At 57.5% G+C, this 26,295-nt stretch overlaps 2 protein-coding genes across 2 annotated transcripts; one reads left to right on the top strand and one right to left on the bottom strand.

Moving 5' to 3' along the window:
* Positions 1 to 709: 709 nt before the first annotated feature.
* On the top strand, positions 710 to 12,538 carry ADAM8 (ADAM metallopeptidase domain 8). Its single transcript, XM_088168588.1, has 21 exons — positions 710 to 834; positions 1,952 to 2,061; positions 5,097 to 5,173; positions 5,387 to 5,465; positions 5,544 to 5,620; positions 6,359 to 6,545; positions 6,914 to 6,979; positions 7,076 to 7,144; positions 7,695 to 7,864; positions 7,951 to 8,032; positions 8,546 to 8,694; positions 8,890 to 9,067; positions 9,694 to 9,783; positions 9,929 to 10,124; positions 10,286 to 10,385; positions 10,464 to 10,650; positions 10,738 to 10,815; positions 10,900 to 10,984; positions 11,113 to 11,227; positions 11,309 to 11,537; positions 11,681 to 12,538. Exons 1-21 carry the CDS (start codon positions 762 to 764, stop codon positions 11,834 to 11,836), a joined length of 2,553 nt encoding a protein of 850 aa, XP_088024714.1. The 5' UTR covers positions 710 to 761; the 3' UTR covers positions 11,837 to 12,538.
* A 2,993-nt stretch (positions 12,539 to 15,531) lies between these two features.
* ERLIN1 (ER lipid raft associated 1) lies at positions 15,532 to 25,781 on the bottom strand. The gene is made up of 11 exons (XM_014882278.2): positions 25,579 to 25,781; positions 24,641 to 24,722; positions 24,251 to 24,297; positions 20,574 to 20,635; positions 19,209 to 19,334; positions 18,244 to 18,317; positions 17,760 to 17,818; positions 17,108 to 17,199; positions 16,555 to 16,644; positions 16,201 to 16,280; positions 15,532 to 16,015 (listed from the first exon to the last, which is right to left on the bottom strand). Exons 1-11 carry the CDS (start codon positions 25,689 to 25,691, stop codon positions 15,797 to 15,799), a joined length of 1,044 nt encoding a protein of 347 aa, XP_014737764.1. The 5' UTR covers positions 25,692 to 25,781; the 3' UTR covers positions 15,532 to 15,796.
* Positions 25,782 to 26,295: the final 514 nt, after the last annotated feature.

The raw sequence follows: 26,295 nt of genomic DNA, 5'->3' as shown, positions 1-26,295 counted from the left end.
GTCCCACAGGCACCCACCAGTGTCCTGTGAACCTTCCCTGACGCCCTGTGTATCTTCCCCCAATGCCCCAGGGACCATCCCTCCCCTGATGCCCCGTGACCCCTGCCCAATACCCTGCGGACCCTGCAGGTGCCCCATGGATCCTCCAGGTGCCCCTCACCACCCCCCTCAAATGCCCCTTGGACAGTGCTCAGTGCCCCAAGGACGCCCGTGAAACCTCATGGACCGCCCCCAATTCTCCGTGGACAGCCCAGTGGCTCGTGGACCCTCTCCAGTGCTCCCTCCCTAATGCCCCACGGACCCTCCAGGTGCCCCTGTGTACCCTTCTCAGTTCCCCACGGACCCCCGTGATTGCCCGGGGACAGTCCCCAACGCCTCTCAGAGCCCCCTGATGCCCCACACCACCCTTTCTCGAATGCTCCGTGGACATTCCCCATTTCCCTGCGGACACCCCCCGGTGGCCGTGGATCCTCCTCGATGTGCCCCCGTGGACTCTCCCCAATTCCCCAGAGACTCCCGTGATATCCCCAGGCCAGCCCGCAGTGCCCCAGGGCCCCCAGCCCATTCCCAGTAGGCAGCCCCCAATGCCCCACAGCCCCCGGCCCGGTACCCCGTGTCCCCCCACCCCGCCGCCGTTCCCCCGCCGTGGGCGGCCCGTCCCGCCGCGCCCCGCCCCGTCCCGTCCGCGGCGGTGGGTGAGTCACGGCGGGCGGGGGCTGCCGGCGGCGCGGCGAGCGGGGGCACGGCGGGACCTCCGAGCCATGGCCCCGCCGCTCCTGCTGCCGCTGCCGCTGCCGCTGCTGCCGCTCCTGATGCTGCTGCTGCCGGCCCGAGGTGAGCGTGGGGTCCCGGGGGTGGCGGCAGCCACGGGACGGGGCGGGCGGGGAGTTTGGGGGGCGTGCGGCAGGAGCCCGGCGCGGGGCAGGGATGGAGGCACCGGGATGCAGGCACCGCGGGATGGGGATGCTTTTGCACCGCGGCTCTCCGGGGAAAGTCCCGGGATGCGCCTCTGTTCTCGCCACCCGAGGGGGAGGGTGATGGAGAAAGGACGCCCGGGGCCAGGCTCGCTCCTACCGGGATGCTCTCGGTGTCTCCCGGCCCCGCCGGGCCGTGCGGGCACCTCGGGAAGGCGAGAGGAGGGTCACAACCGGTGGCCCGCGGCGAGCCGGGAGTCCCCCGTCACTCAGCCGATGAGGTCGCCCCGTGACTCGTGCGGCTCCCAGCCGTGAGCGAGGGCCGTGGCACCCCCAGACCGAGCACCCAGCCCCGTCCGAACCTGCCGTTTGGGACTCCTGGGAAAAGCAAAGGGTTTATGGCAGGAATTCTCCGTTCCGACATCCAAGGAAGGCTGGGAGAGGGCTGAGCCACCCAGGCACCAGCCGCTCTCCCAAACAGCCCCCACAGCCGCCAGACGCCGAGTCACACGCGGTGGCATCACCATGGGGAGCTGGAAAACCTCTCTCTGTGTGCTGCTGCACCAGGGGCTCGGCGGGGGTTTCTAGCCCCAAAGGGACTTGCTCGCCCTCGGGTGATGCTGAGCGCTCTGTGGGCGCCGGGCTGGGGGGGCTGCAGCTCCCTGGAAATACCAGCAGGTATTCCAGGACTTGCTCTTCGGGCTCATCCCTGCTCCTTCCCTGTTGGCTGCTCTCGTTGCCCCCTGGCTTCAGGCCCGAGGGAGCGGCGTGAAGCTGTAGGGTGGGTATCAGGGAAAGGTTCTTCCCCCAGAGGGTGCTGGGCACTGCCCAGGCTCCCCGGGGAATGGGCACGGCCCCGAGGCTGCCAGAGCTCCAGGAGGGATTGGACAGCGCTGCCAGGGATGCACAGGGTGGGATTGTTGGGGTGTCTGTGCAGGAGCTGGATCAGTGATCCCTGTGGGACCCTTCCAGCTCGGGATATTCTGTGACTCGGTTGTTCCCGGGTATCTGTCTCAAAGCTCTTGGGCTTTTCGCAGGCTCCAGTGCCGGGCTGGCGGAGCAGCTCCCGCACGTCGAGAGGTACGAGACGGTGCTGCCGCGGGAGCTGCCGGTGCCCCGGGGGAAGAGGGACCTCTCTGCGCCTCCGGTGAGTCACAGCTCGGCACAGCCGCCCTCGCTGCTTTCCAGGGAATCTGGCCGGGGGGTTCCGTCAACAGGGATCCTGTCCCACCACCAGGCTCAGTGCTGGACCCACCAACGATTCGGCCAAACCCCTTCAGCCCTGCACCGAAAGAATGACATGCCGCCCGTTTCCTTGCATTGCTTCCACCCCAGAGAATGGAGATGTTGAAGCAGTTGATCAGATCAGCTTTTCTGGGCTGTTTTGGGTCCAATTAGGACCTGCAGACAGCGGGGAGCACTCCTGGAGAGAGGGGCTGCTTTCTCCAGTGCTTTTTTTGGAGACGTGACCCAGCGGTGCCACCTCTTGCAGCCTTGCTGTGGTCTTGTGACATCTGGTCTCTCCTTAAGGAGGGTTTTGCGAAGCCTCGTGGAGCTGTAAGCACTTTTCTTGCTGTGTCTGCTGAAGTTGGGGCTTTTTTTGTCCTTTGGGACAGAGAAATAAGAATCAGAAAGTTGCAGAAATCCACATGAAAGCAAGCCAGTGTTGTTTTTCTTGGGAAACCTGGCAATTTGGGGGAAGGAATGGGGTTTGAGTCAGGAGTTTGGAGTGCTTGATGTCGACGTCCGTAGGATGCCACGACCTCAAAGACACTTTCCTCATTGCCTTACAGTGAAATTCAGCCTTTTTTTTTTTATTATTATTCCTTTTCTAGACCCAAAAAACACTGATTTTAGCGCCTGGGGGGGATGGAGGGACCGGGGACACGCATTCCCTAGTGCCATACAGCACGTTCCTCTGTGATTCAAACCCTTCCTGATAAGCTAGCTTCAAAAACACTCCCCGAAAGCATCTGTTTTTCCCTGCTCTAGAAACCTAAACTTGTCCACGAGATAAACATTCCCCAGGCTATTTTAGAGCCGCCATCTGTGCCGGGTGTGCGCCGGGCGGCTCCGCACCGATCCCCCCAGAAAGGGGAGCTCACCCACCTCGGGATCCCTCTGGAAAAGACATCTGCCATGAGCTGTGCGCCTCGGGACTGCCACGGGGGTGGGGGGCAGCTGGATTTGGTCTTGGCTTGGGTGGTCCTTGAATATCCCAAAGCTGCCTTGTTGGGGGTAGGAAGTCTCCTGCTTTCCAAGCCCTTTTTTTTTTAACTCTTGGAGAGAGGTGAGGTTTGCTCTCCTGGTCATCTGGGTGGGGGAGAAGTTCTCAGCAGGGTCTGACCACCACGCAGCCCCTCTGAGACAGAGATGGGTGTTGTCCATGCTGGCTCCTCCTGTAGCCGGGACAGGCACAGGCCACCAGGAGCTGGTTCTGCGGTCGGAGTGACTGGGACACATGGGATTGGTCCAGTAGGGCCACCTGCCTGGTGAGGATTGAAGCAGACCTGGCTTTGCTTAAATCCAGAAGTTCAGCCCTGCAGGCAGAGTGGGGCCCTGGGATCCTGAGCACAGCACAGCAGGAAGAGTGGCACACCCGGGTTCTTCATGGAAAGGGGTCTGGAAAAGTGAGCCCCATCCCTGCTGCAAGGCCTCTTCCCACCTAAGGAAGGAACACCCTGAGCTCAGGTGGGATGGGACATCCCATCCCCGTCCCCTGCAAGCTCTCTGGGTCTCTTACTGAGACCAGCTGGGAGAAATCTCTCCTCTGCCTGCACTCCGGTTGTGGCTGTGCTGTGCTGGCTCAGCATGGCCACGGGCTCGCAGAGCTGCTCCCAAAGCCTTCCCATCTGGAGCCCTTGCACAGCCCATGCTAATGAGGAAGGGGGTGATTCAGAGAAGCTTCATCAGGACTTTTTATTTTAAACTTGCCCTGCGGTCGTCTCCAAGAGACGCTCCCTGACCCAGCACCCCCTTCCAAGAGCTTTCCTGCCATTCCTTAAGACCTCTTCTGGCCTTGGCGTTGCCAACAATAACAAAGGATGGCTTTGTTGGCGGACAGGGGTCAGGACAAGCGGGAGACGCTGTTCATAAGAGAAGAATTTTCCAGGGACCCGCAAGCGCGCCAGCATGCTGGTCTGGAATTGCAAACCAGGGAGAATGGGGGCAGCTGAGTGACAGGCAAAGCCTCTCACCTGGCCCCGCTGGCACTGAGTCAGCAGGGCTTTCTGCTCCTTCCAGGGTGCAGATCATCCCCTTGGGAATGCTGAGCCACGGTATGACAGCCCATGCTGTCATCCTCCCCAGGGAGAGGCAGCACACCTCATCCCTGAGGAATGCTGGCCCCATGGGAAAGGTTTGCTTTGCCTTTGGCTCAGCTGTCTCCACACCTGGATTCTGCAAGGGCTGAGGATGTGCCCTCAGGAGAGGTGGCTGTGCCCTTGGGAAATGTCTCAGATCCCTCGTGGCAAGGGCACAGCCTGACAAGGGTCCATGACTCTTTCCCGGTGACTCCAGTGGGATGGGGCCTCTGGAGGTGGAGATCGCAAGACAGCCCAGAGGGAAACACTTTTCCTGTAAGGAACATCTCCATCCTGAGGGTTCAGGGTTCAGCCGGCTGAGCCACAGCCACCCTGGCTCCCTCCCACCAGCAGAGGGGATCTGGGACACAGCGATACTAAAATCTGCTCTGAGCGGCCGAGGAGAGCCAAGGGAAGGCTGCTCCCAAAACGTGATGTGGCGTGTTAGGTCAGTCAGCGAGGAAGAAATCTCTGCTGATAAGAGCCATCGGGATCTTTGTGGTTCAGCTGGTGAGTAAGAGCTGAACTCAGACCCCAAAAAAGGAGCTCTGTGACTGATGAGTAGGAAACCTCAGTCCCTGGCACGGCCATCTGCAGCCATGTGTCAGACACGGGAAATCAGACTTTGCTGACTCCGTCTCCTTGCGGGTGACCTGTTCTTCATCTCAGGATGTGCCGGGGATTTGCGTTATTGCCCACATGCTTTCTTCCTTCTCTTCTGATTTCCTGTGTCTTTGCTGGATGCCTGCAGGGTGAGCAGCCAGGCTCACACAGGGCACACACAGACCCTGTCCCCTTTCTGGGCAGGACAGGGGCCCCTCTGGTGCAGCTCTGGCTCCTGCTGACAGTGGGTTTCTGATGGCACCTCTCTTTCCTGCAGAGCACCTACCCAGACCACGTCCTCTACAGCGTCCGTGCCGAGGGCAGGGAATACCTCCTGTGGCTGGAGAAGAACCGGTGAGTGCAGGTGGGGTGGCCTGGGGGGAGTTTGCATCCCACCCTTGCCGCGAGCATCCCTTCTCCAAGGCCTGCTATCACTGCACCGGTGACCTTAGCCTCAGCCCAGAGCACTTTATTCCCTCCTTGCCAAGCCCGCCTGGCGGGGATCACAGTCCCCACACGCTCCCCCCCAAAGGGGGTCGCTGCTGACGCCCCTTCCCCACCCCGCAGGGCCCTGCTGGGGCAGCACTACACCGAGACTCACTACTCGGCCGACGGCTCCGAGATCACCGAGAAGCCGGACACCCAGGTAGGGGCTGGCTCCGGGGGGAGCAGCGTTCCCAGCCCCGTGGGGCAGCCCCCACAGCTCTGCCCTCTCTCTCGGCAGGATCACTGCTTCTACCAGGGCCGCGTACGGGGACACCCCGGCTCGGCAGCGAGCATCAGCACCTGCGGCGGGCTCAGGTATGGCCCCGGCTCCCTGGAGCCCTGCTCTGGCTGGGGACAGCACCCAGCCTCGGCACATGCCACGGTGAGCCCAGGCGTGACCGAGCCCCGGTGACCCGGAGTGACCGAGCCCCGGTGTGACTGAGCCCCGGTGACCCAGAGTGACCCAGCCCCGGCCGTGCTGATGGAGTGAGAGCTCAGCTTTCCCCTGCGGAAGGGAAGATGACATCCCTCTTCCTGCTGGAGGTGCTGACCCCGGCTGGTGTCCGCCAGGAAAGGCGCACGGCACTTTTGGGGAGCTGACTCATGGCAATGCGAGAGACAATGCCAGTGGTCAATGACAATGGGGAGAGTGGAGCCCTGGCACCTCAGGAGCTCCGGGCAGGAGTGCCCTCACCGGATCCATCCTTAATGGATGAGCTGCTGAGCTCCAGGACATTCCTGCTGCCTAAAGGACCGGATACTCCCTGCGCTGCGGGTGCCGTGCCGTAGCTTGTCCCCTCCCAGCCCAGCAGCCAGTTTAGCAGCTGTATTCATATAGAATCCCAGAATCCTGGAATAGTTTGGGACGGAAGGGACCTTAAAGCTCATTAAGTCCCATGCCATGGGCAGGGACACGTTCCACTAGTCCGGGTTGCTCCAACCTGGCCTTGAACGCTTCCAGGGATGGGGTACATAACACAGGCACTTCCAGGGGTGTGTGTAGGGTCTGTCCATGTCCCCAGCCTAACGCCTGCACTCTCTCTCCCTCTCCAGCGGGTTTTTCCGGGTGAATGAGACCACTTTCCTGCTGGAGCCCCTGGAGGGGGCAGTGGCCGGCCGGCACGCGGTGTACAGAGCAGCTCACCTGCGGGGGAAACGCGGCACCTGCCGGGAGCCCAGGGCCACCCTGGAGTACGACCACGAGCCCAAAATCCCCGCAGCCATGAAGCTCTACCGCTGGGTAGGGATTGCACTGCTGCTCCTTCCTGAGCCCTGTGAAGTCCCGGGGAGGATGGGGGCCACCCCTGCCCCTTGGCAATGCCAAGCGTCCCAACACAGGTGGCTTCTGGTGGGAACAGGCCCTCAGATCCTGTGCCCTTAGCAGGAGCATCCTCCCACTCCATGGGAGGATCTGTGATGCCTGCAGAGACTGGTGTGTGATCCCAGCAGCAGGCTTGGGTTTTCCAGCATGCAAGCTGGAAGAAGCATGAAACCCAGCAAAACAACATCCCAGAGCCGAGCTAGGAGACCTGCTAACCTTGGAAGGTCCTCCAGGATCCAACAAGCTGCAAGCTGCAAGCTGAACCCCACTTTCCTCTTCCCTTTCAGAAATCAGGTCCGATACAAAAAGGTCCCCGGTACGTGGAGCTGGTCCTGGTGGCAGACAACCAGGAGGTAAAGTGGGGAGAGCTGGTGCCTGTGGGTTTGCTGTCACACCCGCAGGGAGGGGCTCAAAGCCACCCTGGAAATCTCTCGGTGTCCTCCCCACAGTTCAGGAAGCACAAGGACCTCCGCACCGTGCAGAACCGCATGAAGGAAATCGTGAACCACGTGGACAAGGTGAGCCCAGGGCTCTGGACCCGCCCTCCCAGCTCCAGGGTGGGCACAGAGGAGGTGGCGGACAGGCTGGCACGGGTGGGGTGGTGGAGCTGGAGCCAATCTCAGGGAGCTGCTGCAGGGTGACCGCATCCCCTGGCCAACCTCAATCAGATGACGAGTGGCTCAGCCCTGTCCATAAGGGAAGGGAAATTTTGTCCTGTAACCCCTGCGAGCACATCCCGTGACCACTCTCAGGCTGAGGTGGCTGCTAACAAAGGGAGAGGGATGCACTGGACCATGGTGGGTTTCCTGATGGCTTTGCTTCAGCCTCAGTAGTTGGTTAGCAGTGAGGGAGCAGCATCCCAGCCTTCACCAGCAAAAAGGGAGGCCAGAGGTTTGGGGGAATTCCTGCCTACTCCAGTTTGTGTCATTTATTGAGGGGGACAGAGCTGACGTTGCCCATTGAGGAGCGTCCTGGGCTCGGCTGCAGTTCCCCGGGGCGGGTGGGACCTCTCCTCTGCTGCTGCTGCAGCCCAAATCCAGGCTCTTTTTGGGCTATGTCCCACCCCAGCTCTACCAGCCCCTTCGCCTGCGGGTGGCCCTGATTGGCCTGGAGGTGTGGAACCACAGGGACAAAATCACAGTCAGCCCCAAGCCCGAGGTGACGCTGGACAACTTCCTGCACTGGCGGGAGTCGGAGCTGCTGCGGAAGAAGCCCCACGACAACGCCCAGCTGATCACGTAAGGGCAGGGGCCACCACCTCGCCACCCTCCCAGCCCTGCCACCGCCCAGGGCACGTGGCCATTGTGGCATCTCGATCCCACAGGGGCGTCGACTTCCACGGCAACACCGTGGGGCTGGCCAAGAAGCTGGTGATGTGCACCAGGGACTCGGGCGGCGTCAACCAGGTGGGTGCTGTGCTCTGCCCTCCCTGCACTGCACCTTCCAGAACCTCTCCCCCCTCCACTGGTGCCCAGCTTTCCCCCTCTGGGCTGGATTTGGTCCCTGGCATCTCCACCCCCTAAGTGACTGACCCCCAGGGAAGTGCTGTGGACACCCAGCCTTTGGTACACTTGGAAAGCCTCCCAGAGAAGCTCCATGGACATGGGAGCTGCGATTTCAGGAAGCTCTCAGGAGGCTGGGACTGGCTGTGCTCCTCATCCCTCCCCAGGAGCAGGAGAGGTTGGCTGTGAGACCTGTGGCCTCACAGACCCACCACAAAGCATCATTTTTGGAGCAGCCACTTTGTCTAAGCTCACTTCCAGCCCTGAGAGACCCATCTGGGCATCTTGAGGGGCCATGGGACCACATCCAGCTTGTGTCTTCCCTAACCTGAGCGGGGCAGTGTGAGGAGGCACCTTGCAGGGCCCCAGCAGCCCCGGGGAGGAGCTGTGGAGGAACCACAAGGGTTTTTCCCACAGGATCACAGCACGAACCCCATCGGCGCCGCATCCACCCTGGCTCACGAGATGGGGCACAACCTGGGCATGTCTCACGACGAGGAGGTCGCCGGCTGCCGCTGCCCCGTCCCCAAAGCTGACGGGGGCTGTGTCATGGCAGGGAGCGTTGGGTGAGTGAAGGAGCCAGGGGGACATCCCTGGGCGGCAGATACACGGAGGTGTCCTCTGGCAGGGTGCCCTGATGGGGTGGAACCAGTGAGGTGGTCAGGTCTGGACGGACATTCCACCCCACCCCAGGTGTTGGTGGTCCTCCAGCTTCCCCCTGGGCTCTCTGCTCACGACCTCCCGGTTCTGTGCCCCTGCAGGCTGGTTTACCCCAAGCTCTTCAGCCAGTGCAGCGAGCAGGACATGTGGCAGTTCCTGGGGGACCCCAGGACCAGCTGCCTGCTGAACGCGCCGCGGGCGGACGAGCTGTACGGGGGCCCGGTGTGTGGGAACCAGTTTGTGGAGCGGGGAGAGCAGTGTGACTGCGGCACACCCGAGGTAGGGACGCTCTCCAAGGGCTGGGAAGGAGGGTGGGCAGCAGGGACCTTGTGCTCCTGGTGCTTCTGCCGAAAAGTAACTGACGGAGGATGTTCGTGTGTGCCCCCCTTCGTGTCACTGGCTGTGGTTTTAGCCTAGGAAAGATGGACATGCCTCCATGTCCTCCAAAGAGGTGACCCAGGAGGGAACATCGGGGCATGTTGTTCTTTCAAGAGCTGTGCTCAGCTGTTCCTCATCCCTACCAACATGTCACAGGATGGGGGTGGAATTCAGACACACAGGCAATGCTTCTGGGATAAATCCCTGGTCACAGCCCTGTGCTGGGACCTGAAGGAATGTCCCCCTGATCCAGAAATGCTCACTTTTTCTCCTTCCTGGAGACGTGCAAAGGGGCCCAGCTCAGGCTCCATCTTCTGAAAAAATCCTTTCCGGTCCTTTGTTTTGGTGTTGGTAATGGGGATAAAGAGGTACAAGGAATGGTCCCCACCAGGGATGTTGTTGTGGTTTTGGCCCGTGGTTCATCCCATGGCAGCTACACTGCTATGCACCTGGTGACATGGCAAGCTGGAAGGAAAGGGTCCTTCAGAGGTCTTCCAGGACGGTTTCAATCCATTCCTGTCTTGCAGGAGTGCTCGGACCGCTGCTGCAATGCCACCACGTGCCAGCTGAGAGAGGGAGCCGAGTGTGCCCGAGGGGAATGCTGCCAGGACTGCAAGGTACAGCCCTCCACAGGGGAGCAGCGTCAGCGTCTGGATCCACGGGGTGCTGGGAGACGTTTCCCAGACCAGGGTGTTGCTGTGCTGTGGTGCCTGGAGAAGTAAGAGCATCCAGGCAGTGCTGGCATCCCTGTTCTCCGTGCAGGTGAAGGCTGCAGGTGCGCTCTGCCGGCCCAGCAAGAACGACTGCGACCTTGCCGAGCACTGCAGCGGGCTCAGCGCCGAGTGCCCGGAGGACGTGTTCCAGGAGAACGGCATCTCCTGCCAGCACGGCAAGGGGTACTGCTACAACGGGGCCTGCCCTTCGCACGGCGAGCAGTGCCGGGCGCTCTGGGGCGCAGGTAGGGCTCCTTCCCTGCCTATCCTCCTGCCCCACCCGCTGAGGGATGTGCCTGGAGCCCCCCCGGGCCCGGCTGTGCTCCCTCCCTGCAGCCCGAGCTGCGGCGCTGCCGATCCTAAAGCGGGCTCCGGCTCCCTGTGACCCTTCCCATGTGTCCCGCAGAGGCGCAGGTGGCTCCTGACATCTGCTTCAAGCACAACAGCGAGCAGCACGTTCACCTGCACTGCCTCACCGAGTACGGCAAGCAGCCTTGTAGCCCCAAGTAAGGACGGGGGGTGCGGGGGATGCCCCAGCCCGGCCGAGCTCCGCCCGCCGGCGCTCACGGCTGCGTGTCCCGCAGGGATGTCAAGTGCGGCACGCTGCTGTGCCTGAGCGACAACACCCAGCCCATCCTCGGCAGCGGCTACTACTCCTTCGGATACCACTTCGGCCGCTTCAAGTGCAAGGCGGTGATCGCGGGCAGCGACGCGGGCGAGGCGGCCGAGCTGCGGCTGGTGCCCACCGGCGCCAAGTGCGGCGAGGAGATGGTGAGAGCCGTGCCGGGGCCGTGCCGGGCCGGGGCAGGGTGAGCGCCGGCCCCGGGGCAGCCTCAGAGCCCCGCTGTCTGCCCCCAGGTCTGCTACGCCGGGCGCTGCCAGAACCTCCTGGTCTACGGCGACAAGAACTGCTCGGCCAAGTGCAACAACCACGGGGTAGGCGCTGGGATCGCCCCTCCCGGAGCTGCTGCGGGCCCGGCGGCTCCGCCACCGCCCTGACGCTCTCCCTCTTCCTCCCAGGTGTGCAACCACAGGCGGGAATGTCACTGCGACCCCGGCTGGGCAGCGCCCTACTGCGAGCAGGAGATCTCAGGGATAGCCACAGGTAGGGTCCCCTGACCCCGACGCGTGTCCCGAGGAGGGAGCCTGGCAGGGGCTGGCACCGGCTGGGAGGGGCTGGCACCGGCTGGGAGGTGCTGCTCCGTCCCCAAGCGCCCGGGTGGATCTCCACAGGGAGCGGCAGCGTGGTGCTGGCGGCCGTGCTGGCCGTGGTGGCCCTGGCCGGCGTCGGGCTGGGCAGCGGCGTGGTGCTCCTCAGAGCCAGGGCGGCGCGGAGCTCCCACAAAGGGTAATAATTCCCGTCTCTGCTGCTCGGGGCTGAGTTCCAGAGGAGCCCGGGGCAGCCCCACATGGTCCCTGTGTCCCACAGCAGCTCCAGCAAGACTCCCTCCGGCCTCGCCAACCCGCTCTTCCAGGAGGGCGGCCGGACGCGGCCGGGCCGCCGGCAGCTGTCCGGCCGGGACATCGGCCAGCCCAGCCTGGTCAGCAGCACGGCGGCCCCGCGGCCGGCCCGGCCCCACAGCCCCGTGTTGACCCTGCAGCCGCCGCCACCCGGCCCGCCGGGGCCACCGCGGTCCCCTCCGGGCTGGCCCCCGCAGGTAACCACCCCTCCCAATGCCCCGACCCGTGCGGGCACATCCGTGGGGTGGCCCACCCTGGTGGCTTTGGGGAGTCCTTCCTCCCCTCCCTGCCCCTCTCCGGGTCCCTCCTGGGTGCCCAGCCGGGTCTCTCCTCCTGCCAGGCGAAGCCGAAGCCGCCCAGCAAACCTCTCCCAGCGCTGAAGAGCAAAGTGCCGAACCACGGCGAGGGGCCGCCGGGACCGGCCCTCCCACCGATCCCCTTTCAGCGCTGTCCCCCGCCAAAGGTGGCCCTGAAGCCGCCCCCAGCCAGGAGGTGACCAAGGATGCTCCATCCGCCACCGGCACAGCTGGGTGGGTGGCACAGCTGGGGAGCCACCGTCTCCCTCCCACCCTTACTTGAATTGCTGGCCGCACCCTCGGACCCTGCCCGGGGTGGGCACCAGTGTTTACAGATCCTCGAGTTGTGCCTTAATGGACTCGGCAGCCTCACGGTTGTCCCAGGGGAAGCCGTCAGCCGGGGCTTCCCAAGGAAACCAGGAGCGGGGACAACGCCAGCTCCGGTTTGGAGGACTGCCCCACATTGGCCCAGGCTCTCCTGCACCCGGAGAGCTGCTGCCTTCTGTCCCGACGTCCTGAATGTGTCCTGCTCCTCCTGCCCTTCCCTGCCGGGGCTGCGGGGAGGAGCTCCTGGCATCACCGGGCAGGAAAAGCACTGCTCCGTGGGGACCGTGCCCCAGGAACATCGCCCCGGCTGGGGACATCACACCGGGGGGATGTTGCCAGGGGCTGTGGCAGGTCCAAGCTGGGCTTGGCGTCCCCACAGGGCTTTTATCTCTGGAGTTATTCCTTGACTTTCTGTTCAAAAGGGAAATCCCTGGGAGCCTTTTTTACTGCAGCCATTTATTTATGAACCTTATGAGACCATTTTGAGCCACTTGCTGTAAAACCAGGCCTCCCATTTTTTATATAATTTAGGTTCAAGGCTTTTATACCAATAAAGACTGAAGGTAGAGGTGTCATGGGGTGTGTCTGGGCTAGAGGGGACAGCGGGGTGGCAGCAGGCAAGGAGCTGTGCGAGGAGCACGGAAGAGGGAAAAGGGTTGGAGCTGAACTCCCCAGTCCAGTGCCAGAGCCACTGGGCCAAACTGCAGCACATTTTGCCAGCCACGCAGAGCCAGGCTGCCCCAGGATGCTGCAGGGAGTCCCCTCATGCTCAGCACCATCCTGGCCGTGGCCTGCTTTGAGCACAGGCTCCTCACGGGGCTCCCAGGGTGGCAGTCGCTGCAGCTGAGGACATCCACACCATGAAGTGCTGCTGCAGGGGGAGAGGGAGAGGGGTGCCCCACTTCATGTGCCACCAGCCTTAGGACACATAAAGCCATCCAGAAGAATGGTAACAAAATAATTTTATTCTGCTTTATCAAAAGAACTGAACAGTGTGAATGTAAACCTGACCGCATGTATCGTGTTTCCTTAGGGAGATGTGCATCCAGGGGCAGACCCCTTTAGTCACAGGCCCACGCAGGCCGTGGGAGCGGAGAGAAAAGCCAGTTCAATCCCAAAATCCTGGCTGCAGCCATGTCCCTGCTCACAGCTGCGGCTCAGAGGGCAGCACAGCCTACGCCAGGGTGCCAAAGCAGTGGCCACCCCCTCCTGCACACACTGGGGCTGCTGCAGTTGGGCTGGGGAAGCAGGGAGGGGTGGAGGAGGCTGCTGCAGAAGGCACTGGGCATCACAAATGCTGCTGCAGGATCTGGGACCATGGCAGCAGCCCCTGGGGTCCCTCAGACCACGTGGGGAGGTGGCTGATGCCAAAAGAGGGACGCTGAGCCAGTGACAGCCACTTAAGGCAAAGTCACGAACCCACCCCGACGGCGCAGGGAGGCACAGCAAGGCTCGGATCCAAAGGGAAGCAGCTCTTCCTGCACTGGCCTGGAAGGCATTCCTGCTCCCTGTCTGGACATCTTGCTCTGATCACTGCAGGAGAGGTGTGAACTGCCTGGTTTGTATTGTCCCAGCAGTTCCCCTCGTGCCCTTGTCACTTCCAGGCTGACAGAACCTACTGGGTCCAGCCATTCCTGATGCCCAGTGTGTCCAACCCCAGTAACACATGAAGAAAATCGCGGAGACTACATCCTTGCCAGCATTCCCTCCAGCATATAAAGCCTGCCCTCATCCCAAAATCCAATCAAAGCAGGTGCTGCTCGAGTGAGGAGAGGCTGTGTCTGTGCCAAGGGCCTGCTGCAACACCGAGGAGGTGGCAGGGCAGAGATGAGACCACACTGCTTCCTCAAAGCCCATCCCACAGGAAAAAACTGCCACATGGAACACACTGCCTCTTCCTCTCTGCCCTGGTGCCCTGGTCCCTGGCTCCTGCCACGGCTGGGTAGGGAGAGGAGCTGGGATCCTGGGGCAGAGCATCAACTGAGCCTTGGGAATTTGCAGGCAGGCAGAGGACAAGAAAGACCACCCAAAACTACTGCAAAGTCCCACAGTTATGTCTTACACCCTGCAGAAGGGGCAGGACCAACACGACCCTGTCCTGCCCCAGCGGTGGAGGAAAGGCAGCCAGGGCAGGAGCAGACACAGCAAGAGGCACCGTGTGTTCCTGAACTTCCCTGTGGAGAGACACTGCCATCCCTGAAGCCCAGCCCACAGACACACACGGCGTGGGGATGCAGCCCTGCAAAGCCCGAGGCCACACACTCCTTCTGGGGACATCACCAGCACAGGTAAAGCTGGTTTGGGTTCAGCGTTTCTCAATGGCAGAAGCTAAACACATCCCTTCCCTTGCCATGAGGCTGCAGATGGAGCCAGGGACAGAAGACCTCAGCAGCTCCAGTGCCTGGAGTGTCAACACACCCCAGCCCCTTCAGGGGTGGCATGGCTGCTCCGAGGGGACAGGACAGCAGGAGGGATGCACGGGGAGAGCAGATGGTCTCTGAACATGCAGCAGGCAGTGCTGGGGTGCTCCCAGCTGGAGAAGAGCATTTCAGCTCTTGGCAGCTGCTTCCCCAGCTGCTGCACCCCGGATCCTCACAGAGCAGGTCATAAAAGCAAGCACATCCTCACAAGCAGAGGGGAGGAAGGAGGAAAAGCACAAAGCAGGTTGTCTCAGCAGATTCCCCCCTCCCCGAGCACCTCTCCCTCACCCTGCCACAGCACATCAGGAGCAGGGCTGGATATATCACAATGCAAATCAGGACAGAAGATCCAGCTGCCAGCAAGCCTGGCCAGGGATGAGAAGACCACGGACACACTCCTTGCCATGGCTGTTCAAGGAAATATAAAGCAGGTCCCACTTCCTAGAGCAGTGGACTTTGCATGGAGGAGCAGCAATGCCTCACCTACTTTGCAGCTGAAGTGTCAAACATCTCATCTGCTGCACAGCAGGGTCCTTTCACTCTTCTCTTCCCCTTCACTTTTCCAACATGGCAGAGAAGTGAAAATTCAGTTCCCTTTCCCTGGTCAATGACTTACATGGAGGCTGGAATCTGAGCAAAGACTTGCCAGGCTCTGTTCCCAACCAGCTGCTCCAAGGTGCTCCTGAAATCTGGTTTAAGAGGCAATGAGATTCAGCCACCCAGTGGGAACACCACAGTCAGTCCCAGGCAGCGAGTGCAAGGCTCTTGATTGGAGAGGGGTGTTGCAGAATCCCTTCAGAGGTTGCTTCCTCCAAGTCGTTACCTAGTGCTGCTGTCTACAGGAATATTATGGCTGTGCAGATCCTACTCCAATAACATATTCCACAGCAAACCACTCCTCACCCTGAGCAGGAACACGCTGGCCAAGGAGAGTCCACTCCACTGGAGTCCTTGAGGAGAGCGAGACAGCATCAGCAGAAACCTTCACCAAGCAAAGCTTCAGCAGCAGGACGAGGGGAACCTCCTCTTCAGCCAGCCTCAGCCAGGAGTGCTGAGCAATGACCAGTGTGCAGCAACACAGCACTCAAAGCCACATCTCCTTCCTGCAGAGTAATGCCTGCTAAATTACTGCACCTACCCCGGGAGGCTTTCCTGCTGTCTGTCGTTTAATATTCCAGTATAGGTATGTTAGTACAGGATTATCCCTCCATTGGAAGCACCAATTTAACAGGGGGAGAAACGGAAGAGGCAGAGCCCTTGCAATCTGTTGCTAGAAGAAAATCAACCCAAATGCCACCTATACACAAGATGTCCAGCCAGGCATGTGCTGCATCCGCCCCACCAGCACAGGGCCTCGTCCCCGGTCACAGCCGGGCTCGCTGCTGACCTACACCGGGTTCCCTTCTGCCTCCCTCAGCCAGTGCTCTCCTCCCCTCTCAGGGGGCTTTCTGCAGAGGTCTCTGGGGATTCCTGTGCAGGAAGGCTGGTTTCGTGGGCAGTCCTCAGGTTGGCCTGCTGGAAGGCACAGGAATCCAGGAACACGCCGGGGATGCGGTCACCAAAGTACAGCTTGCTGTTGGCAGCTATCGCCTGGTACTTCATCAGCTCCAGATACTCAGGGGTCAGCTTCAGCTACAAACAACAGAAACCAGAGACTCTAAGAGACAACTTTCTGGGCCCTGTGGCATTAGGTTTCACGTCAGGCAGCTGCCTCCTGGGGTGTGGGCTCTTAGATCGTGTTTTTTCCAGTGCTGCCCACCTGAAACTGATCTCCTGTGTGGAGGAAAAGAGTGAGTGACCAGCTTCCCAGTGCTCACCTTGTTGGAGTCAGCCAGCTTCCGAGCAGTGTAGTACTCTGCATCAGCTTTTGCCTTCTCCCTTGCCAGGAATGCAGCATCTAACACAGCAGGAGAGGGTGGACAGGAAAGAAAGCATTAGGAAGTGAACAGCCCCATCACACTGAGCACCTGAGCCCTCACGCCATGGGGACCAGCTGACCCAGGAGTGCCCGTGTCTGGCCCTGTACCTGCCCTGCAGCTTCCCAGAGAGTTCCATGCACAGGGCAGGAACGATCCCAGTGCACAGCCTTGCACCCATGAAGCACCCTCGATGACTTGTGCAGGTCTGAGGTTCCTCCACCTGCCACCACCCAGCCCCAGCAGCGTGGTTACCTTCAATCTCAGAAATCCGCTTCTCTGTTTCCTTCTCCATGATCTTCTGTTGGTAGTGAATCCTGGCCACCTGTGCAGCCTTCTCTGCCTCTGCAATCACAACGGGCTCAGCTGGGGAATTTGCTTCTCAGGGCTTGAGCACCAGCACCCTGACTCCAGCACCTGGCTGAAGTCTGCCACACCAGGAGCTGATTCCCTGCTCCCTCCCTTCCCATTCAGTGCCACTCTGTACTCCAAGCAGCAGAGTTACAGGCAGAAAACACAATGCTGATGTCTACAGAGCTGACATCCCATTTACAAGTGTGATCCCTCTGGGACAGGGACATTGAAGCTCAAGCAGTTTTTCCAGCAGAGTGATTTCCTCCGTCCCTGCTGCAGGACAGAGGTGCTGTCTGCTCTGCTGCTGTGGGATTTTCACTCAGATGTTCAAAACAACTGCTTTGTGCAGCCTGGCTGCGCCTCCCTCAGGGAGCTGTCAGTGATGAAGACAACATCCTGCCCCAGCTCAGCAGGGAGGCAGGAATGGAGGCTCAGCCTGTGCTGCTGACATTACCAATGAGTGCTTTCTTCCGGTCTGTCTCTGCCTCCTTCTCCACCACCTTCTGCCTCTGGGCTGCAATCAGCAGCTTGGTCTTCTCAGCCTCCCTGCAAGAGGAGAAGTGTTATCCTGGGGAAAGGGAATGAGGAGCAGCTCTGCATCCCAGGAGAGGCCACAGGGACAAAGGGCCAGCCAGCTGCCAACTCCCTGCTCACAGCTGCGGGGACTGGCTCTGTCTGCAGCTGTATGAGCATGAGCACAAGCCAAAGGAAGGGATCATCCCCCTCTCCAGCTGGCACTGGTGAGGCCACACCTGGATGCAAGTCCAGTCTGAGGTGCTCAGGACGAGGAGCAGGGCAATGTGGGCTGGGAGCTGGGCTTGCTCAACCAAAGGTCAAGTGAGATCCAACAGCATCTCCTTCAGCCCAAAGGCATCCCAGAGATCCTGGAGGGGAGCTTATAGGCAAGACATCAAGACCTCTGAGGCCTGATTTCAGTATGGAAATGGAAAACAGAAGGCACAAGTGCACCTGGCCAAGCACACACTGCTTAGACCTCACCTCTCACTCCCTGAGCACCAGGGAAGAGCTTTCCAATAGCATTTGCAGGACCTGCTTTTGCAGGACCCTCAAAACTAATCAATGCCATTTTATGTCCAGCTACTCACATTAGCTCAAAGTTTCTTCGGATGGCCTCTGGAATTTTGGGTTTTGTAACACGCACAGCCTGTGAAAGAAGAAAAAGGGAGCACATTTTGAATGAAACCTTTTTATACAATCTGAATAACCAAGACATCTCTTCAAAAACCAGCTGCAGTGCTGTGGACAGTGGTGCCTAATCCTCTTGTGTAAGACAGCTGAGCATGGCCAATATCCCAGGTGTGTCCTACATTTCCTGCCATCCATTCCTACCCACACTCCCACCAGAGGCAGAGGCTCCAAGCCCTGTCCAACCTGGCCCTGGACACTTCCAGGGATCCAGGGGCAGCCACAGCTTCTCTGGGCAACCTGTGCCAGGGCCTCACCACCCTTAGCACAAAACATAGACTTTTTGCCAAAGCCTGCAGTGACAGGACAAGGGACAACAGTTTTAAACTGAAAGATCATTCTCCACCTTTTAAAATCTCTCATTATTGAAAAGCCACAACCCACCTGGATAGTGAGACCTGGTGCCATGACATTGAGGTCTTTCTGCAGGGCCAGTTTCAAGTTCTCATCTATCTGATCTGTGTTTGGAGGACAAAAGAAAGACCAGTTGGTTCATCATATTTTCCCCCACGGCTTGTGTGGCAAAGAGTGAGCTGGCCTTGAGGAGCAGGTAACTCTACAGTGTAAGATAAAGATGCTTCCTGAGACCATTCAGTACATTGATTCCCGACCTATGCCCCCTGAAAAACATTTCCAAAAGGAGAGTCATGTGCTAGCAACTAGAAAATTTCAGCTGCTGATGAATTTCTGTTATCTGAACTAAGTGCAAACGGCTTTCAGCATCTCAGCAAGAAAGAATGCTCAGAGCCTGTGGTAGGAGCCTATCCCTTCTCAGCACTTGGAGTACATTAATATTAAAATTCTGACAACCTTTTATCTTCCATAGGCCGTTTTCCCCCTGCTCAGCCACTCGAGAAGGAACAGAACCTCTTTTGTCTTTGGGGCACAGGTCCAGCAAGGAGAATATGACCTGTGCTAATTCCTGAAGCACTGCTACCTCCCTGTGCAAAGCCTTCCAGCTCTCCCTTGTTAGAGACAGCCAGAAGGAAGCTGTGAAAGTACAAAAGTGAATTCAGCAACAGAGCAGGGGATTAAAAGCAGAAGCAGAACAAGACAAATCCGCTGTTACAGTGAAGGCCACAGGCATCACTGCACACACAAGATCAGAGTTCTGCTCTGTGCATTCAGAGTAGGTGGGAAAAAACTTAAATTCCCACGTGCAGATGGGGAAAGACAAAGACACTTAAGTCACTAAAGTTGCAGGGCAAGTGGCTGTGGATGTAAAAGGAGCTGGATTCTACACTGCAACTCCAGAGCAGGGGCAGTGTGGTGCAAGGGGTGGCTGTAAAATATTCCAAGAAGATTCCAGTGGGATCCAAGCTGGGATCACCCAGCTGCCATCCACTTACCAAAGAGCTCGATGTACACCTCCTGCAGGGTATGGGCGCTGCAGAACTGATTCAGCTCGTGGTGGATTTTGTTGAAGATCAAGGTCTTGTCGTAGTCTGCCGTGTAATTCCTCACGATGTCATACACTGGGAAAGGGAGAGAATCACCACAGGTCACCACTGGCACATGTCAGGATGTCAGGGAAGGAGTGCAGCACTGGGACAGGGGTTTTCAGGATCTGGGTGGCCAAAGCCACAGCTGCCCTGCCCAGCTGTCAGGGCTGCTGGGATTACACAACTTCAAGGAGCAGTCATGGCAAGATGAACTGCCTGGTCCTGTTTTATCATCTGCATAAACAAATGAAACAGCAAAGTTTCACCAATACCTGCATGCATAGGAACAGGTACTGCTGTGAAGTGAAAACAGGGATCATTCCCACTATTTAAGCCAACCAGATCCTGCATCAAAAGGAGCATGGCCAGCAGGTCAAGGGAGGGGATTCTTTCCCTCTGCTCCTGCTGAGACCCCACCTGGAACCCTGTGCACAGCTCTGGCCCGCTCCCCCCATATTGGAAGGGAATGGAACTGTTGGAGCAGGTCCAGAGGAGGCCATGGAGTTGCTGAGGGGACTGGAGCACCTCCACTCTGGAGCCAGGCTGGGAGAGCTGGGGCTGCTCAGCCTGAAGAACGGAGGTTGTGTGGAGACCTCACAGCTCTTTCCAGGGTCTGAAGGGATACAGGGAAACTGGAGAGGGACTCTGCAACAGGAATTGGAGTGCCAGGACAAGGGGGAATGGGTTCAAACTGACAGAGGGGAAAATTAGGTGAGATGTATGGAAGAAATTCTTGGCTGTGAGGATGGAGAGGCCCTGGCACAGGGTGCCCAGAGAAGCTGTGGCTGCCCCTAGATCCCTTGAAGTGCCCAAGGCCAGGTTGGATAGGGTTTGGAGCAGCCTATGATGATGGAAGGTGTCCCTGCCCATGGCAGGGGGTGGAACAAAATGATCTTGAAGGCTCCTTCCAGCTCAAACCCCTCCATGACTCTATGAATTACAACAGGAATTCACCCTCCAGTGCCTCAGCAATGCTGGAGTTTTGCATTAAGCTGTGCTGTTGAACAAAACAAGCTGTGTCTTTGGCTTGGTGAAATAAGAAGCTAACAGGCTCCTACACAGGTTCTGTCTCTGCAATTTTCTCAGGAGTTGAGCTGGAAGCACCTGGGATCAACGCTAAAAGACTGGGAGTCAAAAGGGTAACAAGAAATGGAAACAGACAGGGAATGTTTCCTGGCATGGAAAAGGGAAGTCCTGCAAACCAAGACAGAGCTGCCACAGGATGAGTGAAGCCAGTCATAGCTCTGCCTGTTGAACCAGGATGGGAAATACCTGCATATGGGGCCAGCTTATTCACAACTTCTATTCGGTCAATGTAGATCATAACACCACCACTGCAAGGGAAAAGAGAGTTCCTCAGTTACCACTGCAGCTGTTAGCAGTTAACATATTTAAAGCAAAGGTATCTTTATCCCTCTTTTACTATATTCTGATCATTTTGCAATGAGATGGCAGCGAATCCCGTCCCTCTCTCTGCATAAATCACAAGCATGCTCAGCAAGCCTGCAAAGCACTTTCCTTTCCCTTTGTGATTTCCTACTCAACCAGCCAAAGGAAAGTGTTTCTGAACAGGAATGCAGCTGCAGCTATCAGGAAAGCAGAGGGCAAGGCAGAAAGACAGCAGATGACACCTGCCACAAAATGCAGATGCACCTCAGCTCTTCTAGGCAGCAGCACATGTTAAATAGAAAAACCCCTTCGTTTAATTCACACAGTCACTGACTCCAGCAGGAGCTTGGCAAGCCCAGCAGAAAGGAAGGAACAAAGCACATGGCAGACTTCATTCAATCCACATTCCCAGCTCCAGTGTCACGGTGCACATGGCTCTCCAGGAGCACCACAAGCACCTCAGCAGAGGGAGCCAGCAGGCAATCCCCTCCCCGAGGGAGGATGTGCTGCCACACAGGCAGGGAGAGAAAAGGAGGAATCAGAGGTCAGGCCTGACCCCAGCCTCTGCTCTTACTGGTGTGGCTTTCAGAAATTCATGCCCACCCCTGGGTACCTGTAACACCAGAGAAAAGCACAAACTCTACAGTGAAGAAAAAAACCCTTAACTTCCAACAGCTGTAAGTCTCTTGAGAGCCTAATTTTGAAGCAGAATACTCTTGTGACAATGTCCTTGGGACAAAGGCATATCACAGACCAGAAGTTTCAGCAGGAACTGTTTAGAGACAGCTCATTCCTGGCAGTGGAACTCCCACATTTCCAAACTCAGTCTCTCTGATGTTTTAACTCAAACATATCCCTCACTACATACTCCATTTTTTATTTTGCAGATCTTGATCTCTGGCAGCTCAAAGCCAAGTCTGCAGAAAAACAACCTGAACTTGCCTGTGTCTGTGCTCTTTTGGAAAAGGCCTCCCAAGCCCAGCCCGTGTATAGTAGTTTAGATTTGCTGATTTCAATAAACTTATTTTCTGCTGTGAGATAGGATTAGGAGCAAAAGCAAGGTAGGCTTAAAAACTTAAAAGATGTAAAGAAAAACTTTATTAACAACATAAATAAATAATTAAAACAGAATAAAACATTGAGACCACTTGCTCCAAACCCGCTTCATGACAACTATGAGCTGGTTGATGGATGGACCTTACCTGCTGCAAATATGACACTTCAATTTTAAAGAGATGTTAGAAATAAAAAGAGAGTGTCTGCAACACCCTGGATCCTATCAGGACTCATCCACAGCCCCATGTCACCTCCCTGGCAGGAAAGGGTCTGAAAGGGTCCTCAGACCAGTGAGGACTATCTGACTCTACCATCACCTTCCACAACAACCCTGCTGAGGATCTCAGCCAGCCTGGGACAATAAGTGGGATATTATCCACTGTTATTCCATTATTATGAATAATTCATAAGTGTTCATGTGGTGTAGCAGGGGAAAAGTAAATTTTATCAGTCCTGCTGGTCATGCAACGGCTTTGAGGAAACAGGTGCCACTCAGACCCCCAAAGTTTGCAAGGGGAGAGGAACAAGGAGAAATCCAAGTTGAAAGGAGAAATCCATAAAAGGAGGATCAACAAGTTTAAGCACAACTAGGCAGCAGTGCTGCCTGACCTGACAGGACAAGGAGACAACATTCAGAGAATGCCACAGGAGATGGACACAGGTAGCACAAACACCCTAGAAAGCCTCAGACAATTCAGGATATAACTCAGGATTTAAAGTCTCTATTTAATGTATTCACTTAATGCTGCCAGGTACAAACAGGATAGGTAAGGCAAAAATTGGGAAGGGACACCCACACAGACACTCAGAAGCTTCCTGATATAGATAAGAACACAGGGAACAGGAATATAAAGATGATGGAAGAGAAACCCAGCCTTTAAAATCTAATGGTTTAATCAGTAAATACAAAACCTTGAAGTGTTTAGGATCTATTCTGGTAGAAGACTTTGAATTGGCACAGTGACACTCCAGGTGTGTTCCATTTGTTATTTATAAGCTCATGTTTTCCTATGGAAATGTGGATGCAAAGCTTTGGCATCGAGCAGCCGCAGACTTTGGATTCCAAACGCAGTGAACTGAAAGGCTCCTGCAGTAACACCTGAAAAGTGGTCAGGGCTACTGGGACCTTTGGTCAGGAGTGTATTCAATTATTAACTGAGAACTGCTTTCACCAGCTGCCTGGTAGTTTAAAGCCCATTTTTACTGCCTGTACCTTCCCAAACACCTGCATTGCACAACTGAACCTCACAACGCTGAAATTCAACAGGAACTTAATTCTGAGCTCTTGAATCATAGAAGTACAGAATGGTTGAGGCTGTCTTTGGCCTCAAACTTTGACATTTAGCTTGGCCTAGAAACTGTTTACCTCACCAAAAAAGGACTCTGGACAAGGCCCTGAAGTGACAGGACAAGGGGGGGATGGGTTCAAACTGAGAGGGGAAATTTAGGTGACATACATGGAAGAAATTTTTGGCTGTGAGGGTGGAGAGGCCCTGGCACAGGGTGCCCAGAGAAGCTGTGGCTGCCCCTGGATCCCCAAGGCCAGGCTGGATGGGGCTTGGAGCAACCTGGAATAGTGGAAGGTGTCCCTGCCCATGGCAGGGGGTGGCACTGGATGGGCTTTAAGGTCCCTTCCAACCCAAACCATTCTGTGAAAGCTGCAGCACTGAACACTAACATTATTTACAGATACTCCTGAAAAACCTTTGAGAGCTAAAATTAAAACCATGAAACCTTTATGGTAATATTTAAACCCAAGCAATGTCTGATGCTGAACAACTCCAAGGAAGTTAATATGGCTTAAACCTGATCAAAATTAACTCTGTTTTATTAACGTTGCCACTAACATCCACCTTTTTATTTCAATGTGGACATTGTGTGTCACCACTGACTTATTTTTTGAAACAGAAATTTTGTTGAGGACCCTGAATGCAAAAGACAAGGAGAATCTCCAGGTTTTTTTACCCTGAAGAGTCATCACTTTAAATTGTAGATGAACGAACACAACAGGATCTGTAACCCAACTCAACCAGCCCTCTCCTCCTGCTTGTTAAAACTCAAGCAGGTCTGTGCTGATAGAGGAATCAGACTAATTATGCAGCAGGAATTTCACTGGGAAACGAACTGCCTCTCATCAGGAGGATTCCCATTCCCTGTTTACTTCTGCCACTGCTGGGGTCAGCACTTGTATCAGCCACAAGACTCAGAGTGGAAATAATCAGTCTGAGGGCAGAGCAAAGCATAAACAACAGGGAGTCAGAGTGACTGTGGGGAGAAAAATTCAAGATAACATCACAATAAATGTAAACATCCTCTGAACAGCAACTCTAGCAAGAGTTAGTGTTCCCTCCTGTGCCTCCTGTTCTGTTATAGTGGGGCAGATGTGTGTACATCTGGGATTAATTTTATGGTAGGTGCCTTTACTTCCCAGTCAGTCCCTGTGTCCCAGCACTGCAAAGGACCCCCCAGAGTGCATCTAGAAGAAATACAAATGGAAGCCATACCTTGTCCCACAAGGCACATTCTTCACTTCATCAGTCTGCAGCGTGGTCTGCAACACAAACACAGCCAGCGCTCACAAACCACTCCCTTCTCCGGGAAAGCCCTGCTGTGCCCAGACTCCCACAGTGGGAACACAGAGCCAGAAGTGTGTTCTCTGCCTCCCTTATGATGCCTGCAGGTGTGGGCAGAAGGCAAAGCTTCTCCTCACCTGCCTTTTGAGGGATGCACAGGCAGCTGTGGCTGTTCCCCTGCTCCAGGCACGCTCCTGGGAAACAGTGACAGCCACAAACACAGACTGTCCCCCTTGAGTGGGACACTGCCAGTCCCAGTGGTGGGGAGAGCTTTCCAAGAGGACAAATCCTGGCTGCCCAGGGGAGAGAGAGGGCACTGACCTGCACGGATTTGAAGGTGGTGATGAAAGGGAGCATGATATGGTAGCCAGGGCCACTCGGGCTGGTCAGCAACGCGCCGCCCCTGCGGAGAGGGAGCAAAACAGGGAATGCTCAGGAAGGTGGGAAACAGCAAGGACTGGCTTTGAGGATAAACAGGGACAGCTCAAACTACCAGGGATGGCAGGGAATTGCATCAGTGCCTTAAATTTGCTAGCAATTCCCCAACAAAAGGGCTGAGTGCACCTGACCTTTGCCTGCTGCAACTTTGCGTGAGGCCTGTGAGCCATTAACTCTTGGAGCACGCAGCTATTGCCAAACCCTCCCAGCATTGCAACACTGCACAGAGCTGCAAGAACGCAGCTTTTTCCTCTCTAAATAGTTCGCTGGTAACCATGGAAAAATCCAGCCGTGGATGTGAGGCTGCCAGTTTGGATTTCGGCACAGCCCCTCGCCCAAAGCACAAAGAAAAATCCCCCAGGCTCTCCTGCTCAACATGCTTGTGGTGAAAGGGAAACAGCCCACGGCGCTGAGTGGGAAGGACAGGGAAAACATTCCAAAGCACCGACACAGCGGGAGCTCTGGCTGGGAAACAGTTTGGGACAAAGGTGACGGCTCTTGCTGGCACAGGGAGAGATCGACAGATGTGAGAAGGCAGGACAGACTCAGAGCTTCGGTCCTCTAAGCTCTGAAATCTAGCTTGTGAAAAGGGCGGGGAGGAAGGAGAGGCAGGAAAAGCAGTTGAGGATTCAGAGACCCAAACACACAAGGGTTCTGCACGGGGCCAGGGTGTCTGGGATTCACCAGCACGGGTGGAAGGGAGCAGAAACAAGAAGGGCCGCCCACCCAGGGGGAAAAAACCGGAGGGAAGCGCAGGATAGCACAATCCCTGGGGCCAGGGATGAATCCCAGCTCCGGAAAGACTCCCGGGAGCACCGTACCTGTAGTACACGGCCAGGTGTCCCTCCTCGACCCTGTGGATGGCGGAGTACAGCAGGAAGACGAGGAGCCCCGTGGCAGCCGCGGCCGCGGCCCCCGCCTGGGCCATGGCCATGCTCGCATCCCCTCCCGGCGCCGGGGGCTCCGCGGGCCCTGCCCTGCCACAGCAACACCGTCAGCGCCGGGCGGGACCGCCCCGGCACCGCCCCCGAGAGCAGGGAGACACCCGCGACAAACGGGCCGGGCCGGGATGGGGACACGGCCGGGGTAGGGGTAGGACCCGGCCGCGGAGGGCGGGACCGCCCGCCCCGCACTGGGGGCTGCGCCGGAGGGAGCTCCCGCCCCAGCCCGGCCCCGTGGAGACCTGTCCCCGTCACTGCCCGGCCCCGGCCCCCACCGCTCCCTAGTCCTATGCCCGTGCCCTCCCTATCCCGTCCATATCCCGTCCCGATCCTGTACCTGCCCCTATCCCTACCCCGTCCCAATCCCGATCTCGGCCCCTATCCTGCACCTGTCCCCTAGCTATCCCTATCCGTTATCTTTATCCCTATCCCTATCCCTATCCCGTACCTGTCCCGATCCCCACGTGCTGCCGAGGCCGCGCTCCCGCCCCCGCCGCGCACGCGCCGCGGGCGCGCGGCACCATGGGCGCGCCACGGCGGCGTGGAATGATGACGTCACCGCAGCGCACCGGAGAGTTCCCCCGTTGCCAAGCAACG

The sequence above is a fragment of the Sturnus vulgaris genome, chromosome 8 (assembly GCF_052056855.1).
Source record: "Sturnus vulgaris isolate bStuVul1 chromosome 8, bStuVul1.hap1, whole genome shotgun sequence".
Lineage (NCBI taxonomy): Eukaryota > Metazoa > Chordata > Aves > Passeriformes > Sturnidae > Sturnus > Sturnus vulgaris.
The sequence above is the reverse complement of the archived record's forward strand: the minus strand, read 5'-3'. Positions and strand labels throughout refer to the sequence as shown.